Consider the following 21713-nt stretch of genomic DNA (forward strand, 5'->3'; position numbering starts at 1 on the left):
GTGAAAGGCGACAAATCTTTCACCTTCAGTGATGTCCATCCTGATATGCTTCTTTACTACGAGTATGTACCACACACACACACACACACACACATGCACGCACACACACACACACACACAAACAAACGTGTGTATGTATGTATGTATATATACATATATATATATATATATATATATATATATATATATATATATATATATATATATTAGTGGTGGGCCGGTAACGGCGTTAACGGCGTTCGTTAATTTGATACTCTTATTTGATACTCTTATCGGGCGATATAAAAATTATCGCAGTTAATCTATTCTTAAAGTTGGGTTGGGAACTAGGTCAAAATGGGTAAGCAAACTATGATGACTTTCACCTTGATAGTTTAGCTCGGCTGTAGTCCTAACCAAATTGCACAGTAGGGGCGAGAACGAGTTTTCAAATCTGTGAATTACAAATCGTACGTATGTTTACATGGATGCAGCCACGAAGTCGCCAGGTTTGCTTCATGGAAAATTCATTTTTAGGAACGTAAACTGTTACCGGAGCGGAGCTCGGAGCGGTCGTTTTCTGCATGGTCCTAGCGCTAGATTTGTCGCTATTTAAATATTTCTTTTTAACCGTTAAAACTGCAGAGGACCAAAACCAGCTTTTGAAAAAGTCCCCCCCAAATTACGTCCATGAGGTTAAATGTACTAAATGTTGACTTACATTTCAAATATCATGTTTAGCTGAATAAACATGTTATCAACCCCTTTTAATGTACAGTATGTAGGCTTACAAATTTATGTTTAACTGAATAAATCGTTGAACACGAGTAGCCTACATTTTATTGGGCATGTTTTTTTTCTTCAAGTATCAAAGTAGAACAGCTTTCTCAAGCAGTCATTGATGCATTTTGGAAACAGGAGATGAGCCCCTGGTCTAATGCGCCCTCTGTATTAGGAAACCCTATCTCAAAGACTTGGGTAGCACGCATATTCTGTATGAGCCATTTTAATCTAGATTAATCTAGATTAATTTAAAGATTTCAGTGAGATTAATCTAGATTTTAAAAATTTATCTATGCCCACCCCTAATATATATACAAACACACAGGTACACAAACACAAACAATTTCCTCTTGTTTGTATTATCTGAAAAGTTGTAATGTTTGTGTGTGTGTGTGTGTGTGTGTGTGTGTGTGTGTGTGTGTGTGGGCGTGTGTGTGTTTTAGTTATGGCACAGTGCAGGACTGCAACTCATATTTCATATTTCTTGGTGGAGCAGATTTCTCTATTCCATCCAGCATTCTCAAAAGACAACATGCTCTGTTCAACAATGCACAGACCTGTCTGGTAAACACACACACACACACACACACACACACACACACACACACACACACACACACACACACACACACACACACACACACACACACACACACACACAGACACACACACACACACACACACACACACACTCACTCATAGACAAACATAAATTGACTCAAAGTAAAGCACGAGAGTCTTAACCACATCCAGTAACACCTTCCCCCACATACACACAGCAAGTGGTCCTCTCTATTCCTGACATCAAAATGCCTACTAAAATATAAAATAAGCCTATATATAACTTGTTTATATACACACCACATTGTGTTTTTTTTTGTTCTAGGGTATTTCTGGCTTTAGTCTGAGCAACAGTCAGGTGGGAATTCTGGGTAATATGATCTGCACACTAGACTCCTCCTACATCCAGAACTCTGACCCACTCATCATAGAGAAGCTGAAGAACTGTGGAGACCTGACTGCCTCTCAGGTCACGGGTATACAGACACTGCTCTTCAGTGGCAACACGCCCTACGGGTGAGACACATTCAACTTTATGGAGATTGTCCTTATGATGTTCAGTTACAAACATCAAAACTTTGTTTTAAATGTTATGGAATTTTTAATCTCTAGATGGTCTGAATAATGGAACCACTTTTATGAGGATTTGAGAATATGTGCTGTATCTCACGGTATATACAGTCCCCTCCAAAATACTTGGAACGGCAAGGCAAATTTACTTGTTTTTGTTGTTCTTTGCATTTAAGACTAAAAGATGGATATGAGACAAGAGATCAGAATCTCAGCTTTTATTTATTTGCATTTCCCTTCAAAATATGTCAAGTAAATCTGGATTTATCACCATTTGTGATACGTTGGCTAAGCACTTTGTGTCAGAATGGGACCAAGTGGCTTGGACTACTCCCACCGAGGAGGATGTTACCAATCAACTTTTGAATGTTCCTATACCCTTCCTAAGTATTGAACAGGTCAAAGCTAGACTCCGTAGAGTCAATGGGGGGAAGTCGGCTGGACCTGACTGTATACCCTCTTGGGTTTTAAAGATTTTTAATGAAGAACTGGCACCTGTGTTGTGTGAGATTTTTAATGTATGTGTCACATCCAGCCCCTCCCTCCTCCCTGGCCCTGCCCAACTTCCCCGTTCCCAGGATTTCTCCTTCTGTCTGTCACACCCCTGTCTTTAGTGCCCGCACCTGAGTCTCGTTAACCTCCCCTGTCTCAGTGTATTTAATCCCCGTGGTGTTTCACTCCCGTGTCGGTCTTTGTTTGTTGTATCTGCCATGCTCCCCTCCAAGCTCAGTAACCTTTGTCTTCCCTTCGTTTCCTCATGTGCCGGTATGGTTAGTTCTGTCTTTGTCTTCCCTGTTGTGATTCTCTGGTCTCTTTGCCTATTCAGCTAGTTGTTTCTTGTTAGTTTGATCTTCCATTGTATTGTGTTTCTTGTCGTTAGTGGGTGTTTATTAGTTCGCTCGTTGTCTGTTAGTTCATGGTTTGGTGTTACTTGTTACTAGTCAACCCCTAGTATTCGTGCCTTATTTGTGTATCCCCTCTCGTCATGTTTGCCTGGCCTGTTGAGTTATGTTCTTGTGTATAGTCTGGTTTTTAAGTTGTATTGCTTACCCGTTTAGTAGTGTCTTCCCCTCTGTGTTTAGCATAGTCCCTTTCTGTCTGTTGTGGTGTGGTTTAGTGTTCTGTTACCTTACACACAATAAATATTCAAAATCCTGCAATTGCGTCACTCCCGCTGTTCAGAATCGTTACAGCATGTATACAACACAGTATATTTCTAAAGCCATGGAAAGAAGCTTTGGTCAAAGCTGTTCTTAAGAACGATAGGCCCAGTGGGGAACCGTCAGGGCCCTCTACGCCCTCTCAGAGGGCCTAAAAATATTCTTAAAACATAAATATATATAATTTATCCAATTTTATTTGATCTCCTTATAGTTTGACAATCAACATCTAAACAATTACAGAAATATAAGCAAATAAATTATTCACCCGTGTCTATTCAATCTGTGTTGGAAGGTGAGGGGTTAAGTGGAAGCCTGTGAGCCTGTGTCTCCCCCTATCAGGACTGTGATGCCCGCTGTTCGTTTACAGAGGGCCTGGCAGTTATAATTCAGCGCAATACCAGTTTCAAATGACAGCAAAATTGACCAATCATATCTTCCCTCTTAGTGGGTGGGCTTAACTGTATAATAATTTCCGCCCACTGTGGCGACGCTAGCTGTCGTTAGCATACCACCGCTAGCTAGTTTTGATTCATTCATATAGTATTGTTAACCTTGTAAATCCTGTAAAGCGCTTTGTGACAACATATGTTGTGAAAAGCGCTATACAAATGTATTTGATTTGATTTGATTCATTCCTTTGATGCCCTCGTGTGTGTTGTTTACATATTCCGCTCCCGAGGAACACGGAGCTGTGAACCTTAGGCTAGTACAGCTATCTAGTACAGATGTTATTGTTTATTGCATTTCTAAACCTGTACTGTCGTCTCGTTTTTTTTCTTTATTGCAGTTAATTAGGAGAGGAAACTATTTTTTTTTCGGGGGGGAGGGGGGGGGATGGGAGCGGGCCCAGGTTTAATAGTCACGGTTCACTACTGGATAGGCCTAATTTTCCAGTTGACTATCGTCAAATATCCTTAGTCAGCTGTGTTGGCTAAGTGTTTGAAGGGATCCTAAGAGATGTCCTTCTGGAGGATACAGCTTCCAAAATTGCTACTTCCCAACATGGGTTTATGGCAAGATGATCAACTGTGACTGCCTTGATTCAGATTCTTCAAAGCTGGCATGAAGCACTTAATAATCAACCCAAATTGGATGTTCATGCAGTGTTTGTTGATTTCTCACGAGCATTTGATACAATAAATCACTGTCAGTTGCTTCATACATTGGCTAGTATGGCCATCAGACAACCCCTCTGGCTTATTGTTAAGAGCTTTCTGAGTGCAGAGGGTGCAGTGGGGTTCCTGTGTATCTGAGCCCTGTGCAGTACCAGCTGGTGTTCCACAAGGAGGACTGTTATCTCCATTACTTTTTGTTATTTGTATTAATAGCCTGGATGCTCATCTGCCTACTTCTCTTATTCCAGTGAAATATGCTGATGATCTTACAATCACAGAGTTTCTGATGGGGTCTCTACCAGGCTTGACTCAGAAAGCCCTGGATTCTGTGGCTAATTGGGGACAGGAGTTCTCACTGACAATGAATGGAGTCAAGACGATGGATATGGTTATTAGTGCTAGACATCAGGATAATATTCCCTCTCCACCATCTCCAATTATTTCTGGCCAAAATATCAGTAGAGTCACCACTTTCAAACTGTTGGGAGTCCAGATTACATCTGATTTATCCTGGGACGCTCACATCAAACATATGATTATAAAGACAAGACCAAGGATCCACTATCAATTCAATTTTTTTTTTTTTCTCAATTCAATAAGCTTTATTGGCATGACCATATTCAGTTATAGTATTGCCAAAGCAGTGTTATCATTCAACATGAATAACTCATTGAAAAATATGAACAATTCTAATTATGATGAACTTGAACATGAATTTAAAGTTGAAGAAGTGAAAAGAAAGGAAAGCAAATAAATAACAAATGTAGGAGAAAAAAATAAATAAATAGATCAACATAAATCAGTGTGTTTACAAACAGGGTATGTGTGTGTGCGTTTGTGTGTGTATGTGTGTGTTTGTACGTGTGTGTGTGTGTGTGTGTGCTACTCACTGTCCCTCATGTTATGTAAGGTATATACATATCTCCCCGCTAAAGTGCTGCTTTCTTTCTTTTCTCCCAGGAGGATGGGGAGTTTGTCATTATTACATAGGGACTTAAAGTTGGGGTGAATCAGCTCAAATTTTGTGAAGTACATAAGACGTATTTGTTGAAAAGTTTCACATTCAGTGAGGAAGTGCAGCTCTGTCTCTATAGTTACACTTTTACACTGTTGGCAGAGTCTCTGCTCTCTGGGCAGCCATGATTTCTTGTATCGGCCGGTCTCGATGGCCAGGCTATGTTCACTAAGTCTGTACTTTGTCAACGTGGTTCTGTGTTTAGTATCAGTCACTGTAAGCAGGTAGTCTGCTACAGTGTACTGTCGTTTTAGGGCCAGATAGCACTGCATTTTGTTTTGTGCTTGTGTTTGTGCGTTCCAATGGGTGATGTAGTTTTGTTTTTGAAGTGTTATAATTTGGTTTGGCCTGATTGATTGTATTCCAGTCTGGTCCTGATGTGGAACAGTGTTAGTGTTGGTTAGTGTCAGGACCAGCTGTGTGAGGGGACTCTTCTCTCTGTTCAGCTCTTGGCATTGCAGGGCTTTGTAGTGGTAGGAGTGGGAGTCACTGTTTTTAACATGTAGCCAATATTTGATACTCCTTTTTTGAATTTTGAGTAATAGTGGGAATTGGCCTAATTCAGCTCTACAGGCATTATTTGTTGTCTTCCTGTGAACGTGCAGAATACTTTTACAAAATTCTGAGTGCATTATTTCAATTGGGTGTCTGTTCCATTGTTCAAAATTGTGGTTTACGAGTGGCCCCCACACCTCACTACTATACAATAGAATTGGTTCTATGACGGACTGGAATATTTTTAGCCAAATTTGAATTGGTATTTGAATTTGAATTTGCCGTTTGATTGCATAGAATGCCCTGCGTGCTTTCTCTCTCAGTTCATTAACTGCTGGATTGAAGTTTCCAGTTGAACTAATCTTCAAACCTAAGTAATTGTAGACTGTACAGGACTCTAAGGTTTGTGACCCTAGTGTGAAATGTGATGTGCTTCCCTGAGATCTGGCTCTTTTTTGGAAGATTATTGTTTTGGTCTTTTTCAAGTTCACTGCCAGGGCCCAGGTCTGGCAGTACTGCTCCAGCAGGTCCAAGTTCTGCTGTAGCCCCTTCTCTGTGGGGGACAACAGAACCAGATCATCTGCATAGAGCAGAAACTTGATTTCTGAGTCATGTAGAGTGAGGCCAGGTGCTGCAGAGCGTTCTAAGATGGTGGCCAATTCATTGATATATATGTTGAATAATGTTGGGCTTAAGCAGCAGCCTTGTCTCACTCCACGCTCCTGGGAGAAGAATGTGCTTCTTTTGTTGCCAATCTTTATACCGCACCTATTATTTGTGTACATGGATTTAATAATGTCATATATTTTACCCCCTACACCACTTTCTAATAATTTGTAAAATAGACCATTGTGCCAAATTGTGTCAAATGCTTTTTTAAAATCTATGAAACATGCAAATATTTTGGCTTTTTTCTGGTTAACATGTAGGTCAATTAGGGTGTGTAGGGTGTAAATATGATCTGATGTGCGGTGATTTGGTATGAATCCAATCTGGCTTTTACTCAAAACACTGTGCTTCATAAGGAAGTTTATAAGTCTTGAATTAATGATACTACAGAGTAGCTTCCCCAGATTACTGTTCACACAGATGCCTCGGTAGTTATTAGGGTCGAATTTATCTCCACTTTTGAAAATCGGTGTTACAAGTCCTTGATTCCAGATATCAGGGAAGTGACCTACACTCAGAATCATGTTGAATAGTTTGAGGATGGCTAATTGGAATTTTTTGCTTGTATGTTTTATCATTTCATTTAAAATGGCGTCAGGCCCACTTGCTTTTTTTGGTTTTAAGGTAGATATTTTATTTCTAAGTTCCTGCTCAGTAATGGGGGAGTCCAGGGGATTCTGGAACTGTTTTATTGTCCGTTCTAATGTGTTAAGTTTTTCAGTTATATGTTTTTGTTCAGGTATTGTATTGGGTAATTTATTATAGAGTGACTTAAAATGTGTTATCCATATGTCACTATTTTGGATAACCAATTCTTCAGATTTAGGTTTATTAAGAGTGTTCCAGTGGTTCCAAAAATTATTTGTATTGATGGACTCCTCAATTAGTGTCAGTTGTTGTTGTGTATATTGAGCTTTTTTGATTCTGAGTGTACGTTTGTAGAGTTTCAGTGTTTCACAGTACTGAAGGCGTAAATCTGCATTGTTTGGGAGTTTGTGTTTTTGGTTTGATAGTTTTCTTAATTCTTTTCTGATGTTTTGACATTCTGTATCAAACCACTTATTATCTGTTGGATTTGGTTTGTTCCTTAATTTTCTTAGGTTGCATATTTTGGCAGTTTTAATAAAAATGTGATTTATATTCTTAACTGCAAGATTGATGCCTTCGTTACAGTGAGTGTGTGTGGTGTCCAGAAAGGTGTCTAAAAGTGTTTGAATTTCTTGAGTGCTGATTGCTTTCTGGAACTCTTCTGCGTTGTTTTGGGCCCATCTGTATGGTCTCCTGATATTAAACAGCTTACTGGGCTGTGTGAGTGCAGTGTTGTTATTCTCTGTCCTTTTAATGAACACAGTGATTTGGCTGTGATCAGACAGAGGAGTTAGTGGTTTAACAATGAATGCACTGAGAGAGAAAGGGTCTAAATCTGTTATGACATAATCTACTGTACTGTTGCCAAGAGGTGAGCAAAAGGTGTATCTCCCCAAAGAGTCCCCTCGTGTCCTACCGTTGACGATGTACAGACCCAGATTTCGACAGAGCTGCAGGAGGTCCTTCCCAGTCTTGTTTGTCTGTGTGTCAGAATTATATCGGGGCAAATTATTCAAGTTTCTTGGGTAATGATATCCAAATATGTGATTGTTACCTTGTTCTGTGTTGAGATCAGGTAGAGATCCGGTACGTGCGTTCAGATCTCCACAGATCAGCACACTTCCCTGGGCCTGGAAGATGCTGATTTGATCATGGAGACTGGGCAAAATATCTTCATTGTAGTAAGGGGATTCACATGGAGGAATGTAGATTGAACAAAGGAATATATTGTTTGGAGTGTTTAGAATTTCTTTATTAATTTTAAGCCAAATATGTGTTTTTTCAAATTTTAGGGGAGTTATGAATTTAGACAGTTCTGATCTATACCAAATAATGATTCCACCTGAGTCTCTGCCTCTTTTGATGTTGGGCTGTTTAACAGAAGGGATTATTATTTCCTTGTAGTTTGCGGGACAGTGAGTGACTGAGTCTGATTTACTCCAGGTTTCCTGGAGAATTATAATGTCATTGTCTTTTGTGTTGTTTGTGAAATCAGTGTTTGTGGTTTTGTGTCCAAACAGGGATGATTTAATACCCTGAATATTCCACATGGAGATAGATAATGGTTTCATTCTTTAAATGTGATATATAATACTAGTACAAAAGAATTAGAATGAGATAAACCTGTAAATATGAAGTATTGCTATTATATGTGTAAACATTCATGCATATAAACATACATGTTAAGATGTCCAACGACCAACAAATATATATACAATGTTAAATATTTATCTGTTTATCTATTAATTTATTTCTCAATTTATGAGTTGTGATCATGGGACTTAGCTCAACAGTCTGTTGCATATGAGGTTGAGGAGCTGCTTGATTTCGTCCATCTCTGTATTATTTGTGGGGGTTGTAGTTTTTACTGCAGAGGCGTATGTCTGTTGGTGTGGTTGCTTGCTGTGGTTGAGTGTTGGTGGTGGGTGTGTCTGGCTAGATGTTGATGGTGAGTGAACTTCTCTGTGGGCTGCTGGTCTTGGTTTGGTGTGTCTCTGCGGGGTTGTGGTCTGGCGTGCTGGTCTTGTACGATGTGATGAGAAGTCGTGTTGAAGGTGAGGTGGGGGTGTGGGGTGGTAGTGGGTGTATTGTAGATGAGGTGGGGGTGTGCGGTGGTAGTGGGTGTGTTGTAGATGAGGTGGGGGTGTGCGGTGGTAGTGGGTGTGTTGAAGATGAGGTGGGGGTGTGGGGTGGTAGGTGCGGGTGGTTGAGTGTGTGTTGATCTTCCTGGGTGAAGGAGCCTGTAGTGATCTGGTTGCATGTAGGCCGGGTGTTCTGCTGCCCCTTGGTGGGCTGTCTGGGCTGCGTCCAAGAGCCACGTCTTTCAGATTTTTGGCAAAGATGCTCATGGTGTCTTTGTGCAGGTGGACGTGGTCATGAAGGTCGTGGGTGCTAAGGTTGGTGTGGTGGGCCAGGTGTACATTAGCCATCAGTGCGCAGCCACGAGAGATTTCTGCGTTTATCTTGTGGATTGTAGCTGGATGGAAGTCTTTTCTAGGTAGGATGGTAGAGATGATGACTTTGGAGGAGGGGAAGCTTTCTGTGGCTCTCTGTGCTACTCTTCTTACACATTCTGCTACCTTCTCTTGCTTTGTTCTCAAGTCATTTGTGCCAGTGTGGATGATGATATGGCTTGGATTACTAGAAATGGCATGTGTGAGGAGTTGAAGGGCATCACTGGTTCGAGGACACCAAATCTTGGCAACCCTGGAACTTGGGAAGAGCTGTTCCTCATTTAAGAATTTTCCATTGGAATCAATTAAAATCACTATGTCTGCGTCTGTAGGAATATTTGAGTGTGTGTTAGGAGTTTTGTCTGGCTCAGATTGTGCCGGTTGTAGCTCAGGTTGTGCTGGGCAGGGTTTAGGATCAGGTTGGGCTGAGTTTGGCTCAGGTCTGGCGGGAGGTGTTTTAGTAGAGTTGGGACGTGGTTCTCGTTGGGTGTGAAAAGATTCAGATTGAGTAAGGAGATGTTCTGGATGGACTGGGTGGGTGTTATTGTGGGCAGTCTGTGGCATAGGGTCAATTAAATGTTTCTCTGCAGAACTGGATGTCTGCTGGTTGGCTTTCAGTTTCTGTAGTTCCTCCTCCAGACTGATCATAGTGTTGTTCATGAGGTGTAGCTCCTCTTTCAGGCTTATTATGGTGTTGTCCTGCACGTGTAGTTCCTCTCTGACTGCAGTGAGCTCCCTCCTGAGGGTCTCTCTGTCCTCCTGGAGCTTCTGAACTTCACCTCTCAGTTCTAGGAGAGAGTTCTTAAACTGGTCCAGCTGGCTTTTGAGAAGCTGGGAGAGGTCACTGGATGGTGGGTTGGACAGTAGATGTTTGAGTTCTATGATCTCAACCTCTTGCAGAGAGACGCTTTCCCTCAGCTGGGATATTGTGTTTTGTAGATGTTTACCCAGTGCTGGACTGTCCTGGGCTGGTCTGTCCTGGGCTGGTCTGTCCTGGGCTGGTCTGTCTTGGGCTGGTCTGTCCTGTGCTGGTCTGTCCTGTGCTGGTTTGTCCTGTGCTGCTCTGTCCTGTGCTGCTCTGTACTGGGCTGCTCTGTCCTGGGCTGTGTCAGGCTGAGAGCTGTTTTCCTGCCCCTCCCCCGATCTCTGGGTTACTCGGGTGTTAGTCTTCCCCTCTACAGTTCCCCTCTCAGTCTCTGCTAGTGCTTTAATAAAATTAAAGTCCTCCTGAACAGAGCAAAGACTGGCCTCACTGCCTTGAAACATGATGGTTCCATTGTGATAAATATTCACAGTTAGGAAAGTATTGTCACCATCTTCATTTCCAACCAGTATCTGTCTACCACTACATATGCCCCTCTTTTTATGTGGTTTGTAGTGGGCACAGATAGCTCTATGCCAGGCATCAGTGTAGTCCGTATACAGTAGGAGATTGGTAATGGTGGTTTTCTCTCCCACTGTACTAGAGTCAGCTGCGAGGCTCTCTGGGTTTTCTTTTAGCATTTTATGCTTGTATGTTTTCTTGGCCTGTGTGGTCTTTAGTTCTGCTGGGTATCTTATAGTGAGGGGGCGGAGTTTTCCCACGGTTGCATCAGCCATGGCTAACTCTGCTGGCTACTACTCTAGGTTACCAGTAACAATAGCACAGGTGCTAATTTTTAATGCTTGAACAAACAAATATGCTTGAAATGTGCTATAGATGAGGCTCTTACCTCAGTATTTCCTGAAGGAAGGCTTGGGTGAAGATTCTCTCTTATAGATTAGATTGTTTTTCCTTTCCTTTGGCTTTATCATTCGTTTTTTGCTGTTAGCTGTTAGCTGATTTGTATTTAGCTTAGCTTTTGCTTGATTTCTTCCGTTGTTGGTAGTTTTCTGCAAAATTAGTTGTCCCTTTTTGTTTTTTTCTTGAAAGTTGAGTAGTTTTTATCCTTTTACCTACTTTACATTGGTTTGTTTAGTTTTTCTTAGGTTTATCTCATTTTAAAACCTCTGTACTTGTAAGAATTTTAAGAGCTCCAGTTAAACATGACTCTCTCCATCTCTCAGTGGCTAAAAGAGCTGGTCTTCCATGTGAGGTCTTCCAACAAATATATTTGACCTTTATACGTCCAATCCTTGAGTATGCTAGCCCAAAAATGATGCTGATTATTGGCATCCCTTCATCATCTCTCCTACCACTCAGTGAAAGGCGTGATGAGGCTACCCTGCGCATCCTCACTGAAATACTCAAGGATAAATCTTCTCCTTTACATGGCTTCATACTTACAACTCCATTATCCAGTTACTCACTTTGTCGGCAGGGAGAATATGTGGTACCCTTGAGCAGAACTAAAAGACATGAACTCTCTTTTACTCCTCATGCTCTTGAATTGCTTTTTAAGTGATTTAATTATTATTTTATGTTTTAAATTAAATTGATTTAATTTTTATATTCTTGTTGAATGTTTGACACATTTCAGGTCTCACTGTTTAAAAATGTTTTTTTTTTTATGCTGGCGTGTCCTGCCTTTTCAAATTTAATAAATGATACCTGATACCTGATGAGCAAAAGTAAAAGAACAAAGTTGAAGTAATTTACACTCAGTATTTGATGGATAAACCCTTGCTTTTAAGAACAGCCTCAAGCCTGTGACCCATGGACATCATCAAACTGTTGCACTCTTCATTTGTGATGCTACTCAAGGCTTTTATGGCAGCTTCTTTTAATAATTCTTGTTTATTTGGGGGGGGGGGGGGGGGGGGGTTCTCCCTTCTGTCTCCTCTTGAGCAGGTAAAATGCATGTTCAATCGATGAAGATGAAGTGTCTGACAGGGCCAGTCTAAAATTTTCCACTTTTTCCTTGAAGAACTCCTATGTCTTCTTTGCGATATGTTTTGGGTTGTTATCGTGCTGCAAAATGAAACTCCTGCCAATTATTTTGGTAGAATTCTTCCTTACATTGGCAGACAAAATTTGTCTGTACACCTCTGAATTCAGTTTGCTGCTACCATCATCAGTTACATCATCAATAAATATGATTGAGCCTGTTCCAGAGGCGGCCATGCATGCCCAAGCCATGACATTACCACCACCATGCTTTACAGATGAGCTTGTGTGCCTTGGATCTTGGGCCGTTCCCTTCTTCCTCCACACTTTGACCTTTCCATCACTTTGGTAGAGGTTAATGTTGGTTTCATCAGTCCATAGGACTGTGTTCCAGGATGTCTGTGGCTCATCTCTGTACTTTCTGGCAAACTCCAATCTGGCCTTCCAAATGGTTGTGGTTGCTATGCCCAATGTTTCTCCAATAGCTCGGATTGATTTGCCCTTTTTCTGTGTTTCAGAATGGCTTATTTTCTGTCATAGACAACTCTCTGGTCTTCATTGTGGTTTATCTTCTTTTACAAATATTTTTTACAATATGTTACAAAAGATTAGTCGTGCAGACCTTTTTAGTGCTTTAACAAACAACCTTAATTGCAACACCTGGTTAACGAAAAACCCCTTTCAGTCACATGTTCAAATTGTTTTGCTCACTTGAAAAATGGGTGGGTTTCAAGAAAGGGTGGTATGTCCTGATTGGTTTATCACATGTTGTGGAAATTTTCTAATAAATGGATGAGGACTCAGACGTGGTTAAAATTATTGATTTAATAAGATAAAAATCACGCAGACATGAGAGTCTCATTCAAGCATGACACTCTGAAGGAAGAGGGCAGTCCTCTTGCTTTTATACACAGTTCAGCAGTTCTAACAGGCAAGTTATTATTAGCACGGCATGTACCAAAACACAGGTATCCAGCAGGCTACTTTTGTCTAACATGTATGCATTTCCTAATATGGACTCCCCTAGAGTTAGTGGAAGAAACTGGTGTATCAATAGAATGCAAAGACAGCTGAATCCCAGGATAGTGGACTAGTGACACTCAGTTGACAAAGTGCTCTGACCTTCTGCACTTTGCCTGACCTTGGCCATAGTATGGAACACATGAGCTAAACCTGGTTACACTGAATCACACTAAGTCAGTATGTAGTCCTTCTGCTTAGCCAGAATGGACAAATACCATCTATCCATGCATCCATTATCTGAACCGCTTAATCCCGCTAGTCAGGGTCACGGGGGGGCTGGAGCCAATCCCAACATCTCCGGGCGAAGGCAGGGTACACCATGGGCAGGTCGCCAGTCCACCGCATGGCCAACACACACGCACTCACACCTACGGGCAATTAAGAGTGATCAATTACTTTGGTGCACAATAAAAACAAGGGATTCTGCCTTGCTGTTCCAAAACTTTAGGAGGGGACTGTATATGCAGATGAGAGTGTGTAGATGAGAAAAACAGGTTCAAAATTGTTATAAAACATAAGAACATTTACTGAAAAATTAGATCATTTGAGACTATGCATCAGCTTCCAAGATTGTAGTTTGAGCTTCTATATTTAGTAAAATGAAAAAGGAAAATAACTGAGTTGTTTCATATTAAGAAAGTAAATTATAAACCTAATACTAATATTTTTTTATTGTTTATTATTTTTGTTTTCAGAAAATCATCAACATGGAATCTACAGACTCTAGAGCAGTTAGACCCCTTGCCCCTCTACTTGAATCAGGACTTCTGGGCTCGGTTCACCTCTGTATGTAACCTCTTCATTTATTAAATGTTGTAGAGTGTGTTGTATAATTTTTAATTGTTCATTTGTGTAATTAAATATTTTGTATGTGTTTATTCTTGAAGACTGTAAAAAAGACATTTCTGCAGTCATTCATACCAGCCCTGAGAACAAAGAAGACCCCAGTAACAAAGCTACAAAATTTATTTACTGCATGCAACTCAAATTTAAGATCCAGACGTGCTGCAGGTATCAGTAAAAACATGCACACACTGACTGAAACTACAGATAGGATAAGATTTTTAAAAACATGCACACACTGTCTGAATCTACAGATTATAGGATAAGATTTTTAAAAACATGCACACACTGACTAAAACTACAGATTATAGGATAAGATGTTTTTACTTTTGTTTTTTAGATGTACTAATTTATTCATCCCTTTGGGGAAATGAGTACATTTAACATGTACACACACACACACCAGTTAGCACACACACACTAGTGTCAGTGTACATTTAATTCATACACACACACCAGTTAGCACACACACTAGGGTCAGTGTACATTTAACCCGTTACACACACACCAGTTAGCACACACACTAGGGTCAGTGTACATTAGGGTTGCCACCTGTCCCAGTTTTCACGTGACTGTCCCGGTTTGTCCCGGTTTTCCTTCTTTTTAATATTCGGTCCCGGCAAAAAAAAAAAATCATTTAATGTCCCGGTTTTCACTAAGTTCGTTCAAACAACTATTTAGACTGTTTCTGCACACTTAAAATCCGTATTTTTTTCTCGCTGTGTCCATTTTACACCCGCCCCCGGTAACCTTTTACGTTAGCCACCCACCCCCCCGTCAACAATTTTCGTTCGCGTATGACAGAGTGTCCTTGTTTTTTGTCAGACCTAGGTGGCAACCCTACATTTAACCTGTACACACACCAGTTAGCACACACACTAGGGTGTGTACATTTAACCCGTACACACACACCAGTTAGCACACACACACTAGGGTCATTGTACATTTAACCCGTACACACACCAGTTAGCACACACACACTAGGGTCAGTGTACATTTAACCCGTACACACACCAGTTAGCACACACACACTAGGGTCAGTGTACATTTAACCCGTACACATACACCAGTTAGTACACACAATAGGGTCATTGTACATTTAACCTGTACACACACACCAGTTAGCACACACACACTAGGGTCAGTGTACATTTAACCCGTACACATACACCAGTTAGCACACACAATAGGGTCATTGTACATTTAACCCGTACACATACACCAGTTAACACACACACACTAGGGTCAGTGTACATTTAACCCGTACACATACCCCAGTTAGCACACACACACTAGGGTCAGTGTACATTTAACCTGTACACATACACCAGTTAGCACACACACACACTAGGGTCAGTGTACATTTAACCTGTACACTTACACCAGTTAGCACACACACACACACTAGGGTCAGTGAACACTGAGCCCGCTTTACTAACCCAATTAATATTTTCTCTCTGTGTCTGACAGGATGTACTACAGATGAAATCACAGAAGCAATCATTACAGATCCATCATTCCCTCACTTCTACGATTCCACCCAGTTTGATCTGTGTCTGAATGTAACCACGCTAACAAGTAACTTGGCAGCTATCACTCAGAAAGTGGTGGATCTTGGCATGGAGAGGGTCATTCTGAACAAACTAAACCAGGTCAGCTTTGCTGGCATATCGCTGATGAGTGTGTGTGTGTGTGTGTGTGTGTGTGTGTGTGTGTGTGTGTGTGTGTGTGTGTGTGTGTGTGTGTGTGTGTGTGTGTGTGTGTGTGTGTGTGTGTGTGTGTGTGTGTGTGTGTGTGTGTGTGTGTGTGTGTTGTTTTGCAGTCATGGCCTGGTGGTCAGGGAACTGGTCTTGTGACCGGAGGGTCGTGGGTTCGATCCCCAGACCTGAGGCCATGACTGAGGTGCCCCTGAGCAAGGCACCTAACCCTCAATTGCTCACTTGGATAAAAAAAATGAGATAAAAAAAATTTAAGTCGCTCTGGATAAGGGCGTCTGCCAAATGCCGTAAATGTATTGCAGGTAACTATCAGGGCTTGGGGTGGCAGCATGTATTAAACTCTAAGACGTATTTGTTTTTGATTGTGTGTGTGTGTGTGTGTGTGTGTGTGTGTGTGTGTGTGTGTGTGTGTGTGTGTGTGTGTGTATTGCAGGCATATCCCTCAGGCCTTGGGGACAGTGTGCTTCAGCTACTGGGCTCCACGTCTCGTGTGGCCGATGTCAGTGAGATCTACACTTGGAACATCACCTCGATCGACACACTGTCCTCTTTAATGAACCCAACTAATGGAGCCTGGACTTCAGAGCAGGTAACACGTGCTTCAGTCTAGTAATGAAAGTAATGAGCATGTCATTAGGTTTAGTATTGTACTGGGTGAGGTTAAGGTTAGTATTGTACTGGGTGGTGTTTAGGTTAGTTTTGAAGTGGTCAGGGTTAGGTTTAGTACTGTACTGTTTGGTGTTTAGGTTATTATTGTAGTGGGCTGGGTTAGGGTTTTGTATTTTACTCTACAGTGTTAGTGCATGGATCTTATGGGGTAGGATTGGTGTTAATACTGTACTTGGCTTCAGGTATTTTCGGGTTAGTGTTAGGGCAATATTTGAGGTATTTCCTGTAGATGATGTAGAATATGTGACCAATTTATCCTGTGTGTGTGTGTGTGTGTGTGTGTGTGTGTGTGTAGGTTGATGCAATAATTATGGTATATCTAAGTGTGGCTGGTCAAACTCTGGGTTCTGCTGAATTGAATGCAATCGGCTCCAATATCTGTTCTTTGAGCGTCAGTGTACTTAACAACATCACTGCAGACAACCTAAAGTGAGTATACACACACACACACACACACACACACAAACACACGCACACGCACACACACACACACATACACACAATCACACACAAACATCAACAAAATAACTATACTTCCCAGCTCAGCTAAGCAATGTAATGTCTTGCTTAGATTTTCTAAATGCAAGTGTTCAGTACCAGTCTTTCTCTTCTGCAATCCCTACACCTCTTGGTCATTATATTTCTCCCACTAACAATACAGCTATGAGAACTCTCTACATGTCACGTCTCCCAGACACGTGTACTGGCTCCCAGTTACACTGCACATTAAGTTTATTCTCTTCTTGCTGACAGGTGTAACTAAGCCGAGCCTTAAGCCCTTCTGTAAAATAAATCTGACCAAATAAGAGTGATTTTATGTTAGATGGAATACCATCTAGTGTTAGGGCTCTTCTAATATCTATCAACTTGTTCCCTTTTGAAACAGCACAGTAGCTGAACACTGCCTCTCCATAAGAATTTAGATCAGATAAGAGATAAATTCAGAAAATGTCTATCTCTAGATAAATTTGTCCACTCATCCTTCGCCATGAGGTCTTTTTCCTCCTAGCGTTGTATCTCTATCAGGTACTCTAATGTAGTAGCTTAGATGTTCCCAGGACTGCACTCTTCTGAACTTCAAGACTGACTGCATGATAATGTATATTCGGTTATTTTTTTACTGTATACACCAAATGAAATAGGGGTCCCAAGCCCCCTATGGCGCCGAGTATGGCTGCCGTGTCGCGAGCTCCCCGTAGTTTATGCAACTTTTATGTCACTTTATGTTTGTTCGTAGCTTTTTTTGCACAAAATGTTGCCTGCACCTTCATTTACAACAGACAATCACTTCTGCACATCAGATCAGCGATTACTCACCGCACCCCGGACTTCGAGTTTCTGAGCAGCGTTCCTTTGTTTACAAACAGAGACGAGACTCCATTCATCGGTACCGCACGTCCGAATAAACGACGCCGGCGACGGAAGCGAGGCAGCAGAGCTGGAGCCTTGGTCAGCCTGAAGCGACGCACCAACCGCCCACCACTTCCCAGTATTTTACTGGCTAACGTGCAGTCCCTGGAAAATAAACTCAGCGAACTCCACGCACGGATTTTGTTCCAGCGAGAGATAAGGGACTGCTGTGTAATCTGCCTCACTGAAACCTGGCTAACACCTGAAACTCCGGACCGAGCCGTCAATAATGATTGGTGTGATCAGAGAAATGTGCACTTTATTGAGTCCTACTGCTTCCTGGTCCTGGAATACCTGATCATATGTAGACCGGTGTGGCTGCCGAGAGATTTTTCAGGGGTCACTCTCACCACTGTTTACATCCCCCCACAAGTGGACACCGACTTGGCATTGGGGAAACTATATGAAGCCGTTAATAAGCAGGAGACCATGCTCCCCGAGGCTGCGTTTATTGTCGCTGGAGACTTTAACAAAGCTAACTTTCGTAAAGTCACTCCTAAGTTCTTTCAGAACATCACATGCAGCACACAGAAAACACGCACGCTGGATCACTGCTACACACTCCTCCAAAACGCCCACAAAACCCTCCCCCACCCTCCGTTTGGCAAATCGGATCACTCCTCCATCCTTCTCCTACCCACCTATAGGCCAACACTGAAACGGGAACCGCCCACTACCAGAGAGGTTTGTCTGTGGTCAGACCAATCAGACTCTATACTCCAGGACTGTTTTGATGAAACTGACTGGGAGATGTTTAGGGAAGCGTCCAATAATAACGTCAACGAATATACAGACTCAGTTACTGGATTCATCAGAAAATGTATAGAGGACGTGCCGACAAACTATCTGAGTTTACCCCCAACCAAAAACCCTGGCTCAACTGTGAAGTCCGCTCCACTATTCACGCGCGCACATCTGCATTTAAATCCAGAAATGCGGCGGAATACAAACAAGCAAGCTACGCTCTTCGCAAGTCCGTCAAAGCAGCGAAACGCGACTACAGAGCCAAAGTGAAGACACAGATTAAAAGCAACAGTGTAAGGAGTTTGTGGCAGGGGTTGAACACTATCACAGACTTTAAAACAAAACCTCGCGGAGCAACAAACATCCCAGCTAGGGTTAGGGTTCCGGACGAGCTGAACGCGTTCTACACCCGTTTTGAGGTAAACAACGCTGCGCCTCTAGGAAACGCCCCCTCCCCCCTCCACCGCTGCACCCACCTCTCTCACTCTCTCCGTGGCTGATGTGCGCAGATCTTTTAAGCGCATTAACAGCAGGAAAGCAGCCGGACCTGACTGCATCCCTGGACGGGTCCTCAAAGTCTATAGATGCTGATCAGCTCGCAGGAGTGTTCACAGACATTTTTAATCTCTCCCTGTCAGTTGTGCCGGAGTGTTTCAAACAGGCCACTATTGTCCCAATTCCCAAGACCCCCAGCACATCCTGCTTAAATGACTGGCGTCCAGTGGCTCTGACGCCCATTATAAGCAAATGCTTTGAGAGGCTAGTGAGGGACTTCATCTGCTCCTCAATACCTGCAACGCTCAATCCACTGCAGTTTGCATACAGGATAAACCGATCCACAGATGACGCAATTGCCCTGACACTGCACACTGTTCTCTCCCACCTGGAGAAAAGGGACACATATGTGAGAATGCTGTTTGTTGACTACAGCTCAGCATTCAACACCATTGTGCCCTCCAGGCTAGACACCAAGCTCCGGGACCTGGGACTGAACAACGATCTGTGCAGCTGGATCCTCAACTTCCTGTCAGGACGCCGCCAGGCGGTGAAGATGGGCAACATCACCTCATCCTCAGTGACACTCAGTACAGGAGTTCCCCAAGGCTGCATTCTGAGTCCTCTCCTCTACTGCCTGTACACCTATGACTGCCTGTCAAAATGCTGTCAGAAAAACAACCTCTCCCTCAACATCGGCAAGACCAAGGAGCTGATAGTGGACTTCAGGAAGCAGAAGCAGGTTCACACCCCATCACCATCGACGGAGCCACGGTAAAGAGGGTCAGCAGCTTCAAGTTCTTCTGTGTTCACATCACGGAGGAGCTAACATGGAATGAACACATTACAAGGACAGTGAAGAAGGCACAACAGCGCCTCTTTTTCCTCAGGCGACTGAAGAAGTTTGGCCTGAACCCCTGCATCCTCAGGACATTCTACACCTGCACCGTGGAGAGTGTTCTGACTGGCTGCATCACCGCCTGGTATGGGAACTGTACTGTCCTTGAGCGTAAAGCCCTGCAAAGAGTGACGCGGACAGCACAGAAGATCACCGGGGTTCAGTTGCCAAAACTCCAAGATCTGTACACCAGCCGTTGTCTGAGGAAGACTAACAAAATCATTAAAGACCCCACGCACCCAAGCCACTGCCTGTTCACGCAACTGCAAAGTGGAAAAGGATTTAGGAGCTTCAAGTCCAGGACCAGCCGGTTCCGAGATAGCTTCTACCCTCAGGCCATCAGGATGCTAAACAGCAAAATCTACAACTTCCACCCCCCACCATAACACACTGACTCATTGAGCATCAAGCACAACACAGTAACAACAACTCCATTCATTCATTCACTCTTTTCAACAAAACAATATAATTTATCTGCCAATCGGACTAAACACTTCAATTAAACGGCGCCAGCCATCTGTAAATATGTAATTCTCCTTTAAATTAAAATTTTATATATTATATTATTCTATCCAGACTTTTGGACTTCTTTTCTTCTGTTTATATGTCTTCCTGCTGTAAATGTCACACAATCAGTTGCACAAACAGGGAACCACGCACAAAGATTTTCACTCACCCGTGTAATTGTACAAAGTGATGTGACAATAAAGAGATTTGATTTTGATTTGATGTTGCTGCATGTTGTTTACATCAATTCCACAAGGCTGTTTGTGTTGTTTTTAACTCTGCAGGAATGCAAACCATGTGAATTTGTTATCATGCTCCATGGATCAGAAAATAGTTCTGTACAACATCGCCAACATCTCGTTCAGCGATATGCAAATCAACAGCACTGAATATTACATGCTCATCGCACCTTTCCTTGGTAAAACACACATACACACACACACACATATGAATGAATTCACATATAGATATATAGATTCACATATAGATATATATACACACACATATGTACACAATCGTATATTACTGTGTTTGTGGGGTATATTGATGCGATTTTTTGAAGGCTCATGAGTCAATGAGGATTATGGTGTGAAACAAAATAATTACATATAGGAGAATGTGTATATTGAGATAGATTGAGAGAGATAGTGTGTGTGTGTGTGTGTGAGAGAGAGAGAGAGAGAGAGAGAAGTTGCAAACAGAAAGAGTGAGGGAGAGATTTCTCCAAACATAATGTGACATCCTACCATCTCTTTCCCACCAGCTCCACTCCAATTTTTGCCTTCTCAGAATTCCTGTAGTCGTAGTTTTAACAAGAACTGGATTTGTCAGCTTGAACTCACAGCTGGTTTTAACATTAATGTGGTTGTGTCAGCTTTCCCTGTGAAATCACAGATGGATTGTTGTTTTATCTCCCTTGGTTAGGTGGAGCTCCAGTTGCAGATATTCAAGAACTTTCTACACAGAACATCAACATGGATATCAGCACGTTCTTGAGTTTGAACTCTGCAGTGGTGATGGTATGAAACACATGAAAATAAAATGTAATTTCAGTATCGATAATATAAAACGGAACAGTTTTGGATTGAAAATTGTGTGTGTGTGTGTGTGTGTGTGTAAGGAATTGAGTGTCAGTACAGTTCGGTATCTACTGGGGGTAAATCTACCAAACCTAAAGCTGTTTGAGAACACCACACTGGTCCAGTCCTG

General features: G+C 42.1%; 1 protein-coding gene across 1 annotated transcript; it reads left to right on the plus strand.

Annotated features, from left to right (window-relative positions):
* The first annotated feature begins 42 nt into the window (after nt 1–42).
* LOC143484589 (mesothelin-like protein) lies at nt 43–21529 on the plus strand. The gene is made up of 10 exons (XM_076983399.1): nt 43–62; nt 1206–1326; nt 1649–1839; nt 13916–14006; nt 14108–14231; nt 15534–15715; nt 16215–16370; nt 16746–16879; nt 20789–20922; nt 21429–21529. Exons 1-10 carry the CDS (start codon nt 46–48, stop codon nt 21527–21529), a joined length of 1251 nt encoding a protein of 416 aa, XP_076839514.1. The 5' UTR covers nt 43–45.
* The last annotated feature ends 184 nt before the right edge of the window (nt 21530–21713 follow it).

The sequence above is a fragment of the Brachyhypopomus gauderio genome, chromosome 20, assembly GCF_052324685.1.
Source record: "Brachyhypopomus gauderio isolate BG-103 chromosome 20, BGAUD_0.2, whole genome shotgun sequence".
NCBI lineage: Eukaryota > Metazoa > Chordata > Actinopteri > Gymnotiformes > Hypopomidae > Brachyhypopomus > Brachyhypopomus gauderio.

What these genes read in the sequence shown, in the direction of transcription:
- LOC143484589 (XM_076983399.1), top strand. An exon ending in AAGATCCAGACGTGCTGCAG is followed by an intron (nt 14,232 to 15,533) that starts GTATCAGTAAAA and finishes TGTGTCTGACAG; the next exon opens with GATGTACTACAGATGAAATC. An exon ending in GAGCCTGGACTTCAGAGCAG is followed by an intron (nt 16,371 to 16,745) that starts GTAACACGTGCT and finishes GTGTGTGTGTAG; the next exon opens with GTTGATGCAATAATTATGGT.